This window comes from Enhydra lutris, unplaced genomic scaffold (genome assembly GCF_002288905.1).
Source record: "Enhydra lutris kenyoni isolate GAN:26980312 unplaced genomic scaffold, ASM228890v2 scaffoldscaffold621, whole genome shotgun sequence".
NCBI lineage: Eukaryota > Metazoa > Chordata > Mammalia > Carnivora > Mustelidae > Enhydra > Enhydra lutris.
In genome coordinates this window covers 2,308-7,460 of record NW_019154705.1, presented here as the reverse complement: position 1 = coordinate 7,460, position 5,153 = coordinate 2,308, and the positions used below count along the sequence as shown (strand labels likewise).

General features: G+C 57.8%; 1 protein-coding gene across 1 annotated transcript; it reads left to right on the top strand.

The window, feature by feature from the left end:
• Positions 1 to 235: 235 nt before the first annotated feature.
• LOC111140354 (T-lymphocyte surface antigen Ly-9-like) lies at positions 236 to 5,035 on the top strand. Its single transcript, XM_022492632.1, has 4 exons — positions 236 to 651; positions 753 to 1,145; positions 2,285 to 2,581; positions 4,069 to 5,035. The coding sequence occupies exons 1-4, from the start codon at positions 333 to 335 to the stop codon at positions 4,155 to 4,157; spliced, it is 1,098 nt and encodes a 365-aa protein (XP_022348340.1). The 5' UTR covers positions 236 to 332; the 3' UTR covers positions 4,158 to 5,035.
• The last annotated feature ends 118 nt before the right edge of the window (positions 5,036 to 5,153 follow it).

The window sequence follows — 5,153 nt, the reverse complement described above, 5'->3', positions numbered from 1 at the left end:
GCCCCCCCAGCTGACGTACCTCAGTCCCTGTGTGCAGAGAATCCATCCCAAGCTGCTGGTGTTTGCAGGAACAACATCAGTAGAACTGTCCCACGAGGAGGGAGCAAGAGCCCCGTTTGGGCTGTGAGCAGCTGTTAAATGACGCACTTCCAAGAGGGTAGACCCTGCAGACTGGTGGCCAGAGGCTGCCCTCCGTCCCTCCCCATGAGGGTCTCTACACAGGGGCTGCCCACAACACGGTGGCGGACTTTGTCACAGCGAGCAGGAGACAGGGTCACAGCAGGACAGGGTCACACTCCTGTCAGACCTGCTGTCCCTGAGGGCTGTCCATCATGTTAACGGTGCTCTGCTCCTTAGAGGGGAGTCCCCAGGAGCGACCCCCCTCCAGGGGCAGAGCTCACACGGTCTGTGGGCATGAGGGGTCTCTGCAGCCCCGTGAGAACCTGCCTCCTGCACAAATGCTCTCGGTGTGGCCCCCGAAATGTACTCGTGCTTCAGTTCCGAGACCTCCTGACATTCGTCCTCTCGCTGTCAGGGGTCAGGACACTGCAGGTGAGCGAGTTCCCATGACCTGTTCAAGAGGACGCTCCCTTGGGACCAGGAGGGATTCCAGCCTCGCCTCAAATTCATGGCACCCTCCTGCCTTCTCAGGTCAAGGGGGCACATGGGATGGATTTCAGGAAGAAGGGTTCTAGGGTTTCCTCCTTTATTCCTAAAAAAACCACTCACATTTTCTGCATCCTATGCCCTAGGTGTCTGCAGCACTGTGACCCAGAGTCCTGGAGCCCGTGGGTCTGCTGTGGACGATTCTGGAATTCCTGTTCCTCTGAATGGGATTCAGGGAGCTCCTGTGCTGTTTCAAGTGATCAGAAATCCAGAATTACCTCCAGAATTTGAGCTGGAGAAGATGTCTTGGGGCGTCGTATCCAGATCAAATTACATAGTCATGCTGCACGTGTTTCCTGGGAGAGATGTTCCAGAATGGGTCAACTTCCAGGACAAGTTCAAGAAGAGGGTCCATGTGCTCAACACAACGACCCTGAGGATTGACAATCTGACCCTTGAAGACAGTGGGCTGTACCGGGCTCGACAGTCCTATACGAGAGGAAGACAATATGACCAGGATTTCCACCTGATGGTCTATGGTACATGGCGGCCCCTCCCCCAGTCCCACAGCTGACCCCCTTTCTCAGTCCCTGGGAGTGTCCATGAGCAGCCCCTAAAGGATTCCTTCCAGACCGCAGTCTTCGGACTCTATCTTCTCCCCTGAAATTACACGTCATGTGGTCACCGGGGAATCCAGACCATCTCTAGTTTAGCATCAGCTGGTTCTCAGCCTCAGTTCCCCTTTGCCCTGGAACCTAAGCCACCTGCGGGCTCTGAGGGTCAGCACGTGGCCATGGTTGGGGGACACTCGTCACCTAGCAGGATCTGGAATCTTGCGTGTGGTTCTCCCTGCCCCGTCCCCTTGTCCTTCTCAGCCCAGCCCAAGTCAGCTCACTCACAGACTGCACGGTCCAACTCTGAACCCCAACGGGTGGAGGAGAATTCACAGGGTAACCCTTCCCCAGATCCTCAGGGAGCAGCTCGCTCTGTGTGCACCCCTCCCCCATGCACAGGGAGACGTCCTGCCCCAGAGAGAGGGGACTTGGAACCCTCAGGACCTGGAGATTCCCAAGAGTGACTGTCAGTCTGTCCCTTGTCTTCCTGGGTGGACCCCAAGCTCAGTGCCTGTTATAACCACCTTGGAGTATCCATACCTTGGGACCAGCACTGTGTCCCCCACTGTGGTCTCTCCTGGTGGAGCCTGGGGCTGATCTCTGGGCTCCCAGAGCTGGCCAGTGGCTGTCTGCACCACGGGCTCTGCGGTCCTGGGAACCATCCAAGCAGGAGAAACAGGGCCATGGCCTGGACTAGGACAAATCCCGTCCCAACTTCTCCTTCTTCTCGGGCACACCCCACTCTCGTAGAATTAATGGGTTTCAGGTGGGTGGCTCTAGCATTTATTTTATCAAGGGCAAATTTGAAGACACAGTCTAGTGAAATCTAGCGAAATCTAGGGAAAAAGTGCTCAGTCTAGTGAAATCACATAGAGCTGAACTCAGTGGCTCCCTTCCTTACTGGCACCTGCTGTATATTTGGATCAATTCCCTGTTATTTGTAAAATGCATTCATTGTCCTTACGGGGAGGAAGCCAGAGCTTCAGGGAGAATCCGCAGAAGAAAGCAGGAGCTGTGATGTTCTACACTCACCTGAGACTGTCCTCTTGTCCCTCCCACCCCAGAGCCTGTGCCCCTTCCCCAGATCCAGGCCACAGTTCTGTCCCTCACACCAGGCTGGTGCAACATCACCATGGAGTGTAACACCACGGAAACCAGGGAGGACCTGAGGGTGTCCTGGGAGAGCGAGGGTCTCCCCAGGGAGCTGGAGCAGAGACCGGCCCCAGGACCAGCCCCCAACCCCTGGACACTGGCTGCGACCCTGCCCCTGAGCCGGCCGAGCCCCAGCTTCACCTGTGTGGTCAGCAACCAGGCGGACAAGAAAACAGCCTCCCAGGACCTTGGGGATGTCTGTGGCCACGGTGAGTGCACCTGCCAAAGGAGAGGGACTCTCCCGCAGCTCAGGGTGAGGGTTCTCGGTTTCTGTCCCCCATGTTTATGTCACTCCCTGCTGCCTGGTCACCCTGTCCAGGACTCTGGCGGGAACATCCAACCTGCTTCTGTCCTTTGGTGTCGCTCCCGTGCTGCTCTCCAGCCCTCAGCCCTGCTGGTCCAGGCAGCACCCAGCAGGTACCTCTCCCCACCCTCATACATCCTTCCTTGTGTGTCTAGAGACGTTTTCAGGAAAAGCGAGTTGGGGGGTGTCCGGGGTCTGTTCCACCCACCTGCTCGCCTGTGTTCCCGATGTGTCCCGCTCTCCTCCGCTGCCAACCTCCGCTCAGGCCCCTCCCTCTGCCCTCAGCCCTTCCAAGTCAGGGGTCCTCCACTCCCCACTTATTCCCATCCAGGGACCCCTCCCTGCAGCTGGCTCCGGGGGACTGTGACCCGGGCAGTCCCACAGGGCCGCGTGCTGGGGGCAGTCCCAGCATGAAGAGACTTTGCACAGGGGCTCCTCAGCCTCGATGGCTCAGGGCCCTGCAGGAGCTGCTGCTGTCCTGCCCTCACACCTCGTCTCCTCTAAGGAGTGGTCAGTGGCCCCACACTGGGAGCTGATGCTCTGGCCCAGGATTAGTGTCCTGTGCAGCCTGAACCCCTGGTGGGCAGGGGCCATGTCTGCTGCTCCTTTGAATGCCTGTCCCAGCCTCAGCCTCAGGCCCATTGCTCACAGTCAGCGTGTCCCTGAATGAGTGAATGAATGATCTGGTTCCCTGTGAGACCCCTCTCCTTCTACCCCTCATCTGCCAGCTGCTGGAGGGCCTACTGTCTCAGTATCCCTCATCCCAGAGGAAGCTCATGGCTCAGGGACCCACTGTGCCCTCTGGAAAGGGCACAGTGAGTGCCCTTTCCCGCCTCCCTTTCATTCTCCCACACAGCTTCCCTTACCGGGTCCCTCTCTGGCCTGTCCCAGTGGGTGCCAGCAGCTCCCAGGGCTGCGGACTTGTCACAGCCATTCCTGGTCAAGGCTCTCCTTCCTGGGATGCCACACCCACCCTGAATACCCAGCAATCTCCTACTCCTCCCTCAAGACCCGGCTTGCCCATCACCTCCTCCAAGAGGCCCTCCCTGATGACCTCGGTACAAGCTGTAGCTCTAGGGTCCTGGGATGGCTCTGGCTGGCTGCCTCTGGCCAGTGTCAGCCCTCCCCCTGCTGAGGGGCTCCTCAAGGGCGGGCACCATGTCCTGCTCCTCTCAGCGCCCCGGCCCCAAGCAGGAGCTGGGGAACTGGCTGAGTGAGAGCCCCTGCCGTGCTCCTCCCTCTCGAGCTCCTGACCAGGTCCCTTCAGAGTCTCCATNTCCTCCCTCTCGAGCTCCTGACCAGGTCCCTTCAGAGTCTCCATGTGTCTGGCAATGGGTGTCCTCTGTTCTCTGTCACCTTAACCTTCTGTATTCTCTCTGTGCGATGGAATAGATCCAACTGGAGAAGCCTCTGCTGTCCACGAGGGAGTCATCCCATGGATTGTTGTTCCTGTGCTGGGGGTCCTCGGAGCTCTACTGTGACTTTATGTGACAAGTAGGAAGAAGATGATGGAGCCTGGGAGAGGCAGGCTGCATTTCTCCATCCCTCCCGCACTGGACCCTGGGCTCCTGTCCTGTATTTCTCTGCTCAGGGGATGTCCCTGCAGGAGGCTGGCTGCTGTGGCCGTGGCTGTGGGGGCCATGGAGGGGGAGGGAGGGTACAGGCTTCCAGGGTCAGAGTCAACCTCCATATGTGTATGACTCATGGCCAGGATCACAGGAGGAGCCCAGGGACCCTGATTTTGGCATCTATAATAGAAAGCAGGTGTCTGGAGACACCGGGGATGGGGATGGGGCAGCCTGGGTTCTCCCAAGTCCCTCTGTGCCTGGGTGCCAGTCCCAGTTACCTGCAGCTCCTGGCCTCCATGCCTCTGTACCCTTTCTGGACAATGCAGTATTAACTTAAAAATTCTCTAGGGGTCCATGCAGTGGTGGGCACTAGGGGAGGTCATGTGCAGCCCTGGGTCTCTGTGGGTCTCTGTGGTTCCCTCTGTATCCTTTGCGTCCCTCAGCTGTTCCTGGAACCCTCTGCCTGCATTCCAGGGTAGGGGAGAACCACATCTAGAAGAGGAGAACTCTCTCACTACTGTCTACGGTGAGGTCCACAGGCCAGGCCAGGACATGACCATGATTTAATGAGAAGAAGCAGGAGACTCCCGCCCCAGTGACTCCTGTCTCTTGAGCACGATGCCCGCAGCTCTTTTCCTGTCTCTTCCACCTCAGACGGCTCTGAGCAGGGAATGGATGGGTCCAGCACTTATTTCTGTGCTAAATCCTTGTGCACAAGCTCCCTGTGAGACACACACAGTGGTAGATCAGGGAAACTGAGTAAATAAACTGGTCCAAACCTGTTACAGGAACGCTCAGCCTCTTCTAAGTGGCAACCCAGGATGGTCCCCACTTCCCCCTCATCTGTACGACATCAAACAGCTTTCAGACCCTCAGCCTCTGGGACAAGCCGTGGAGAATCACAACATC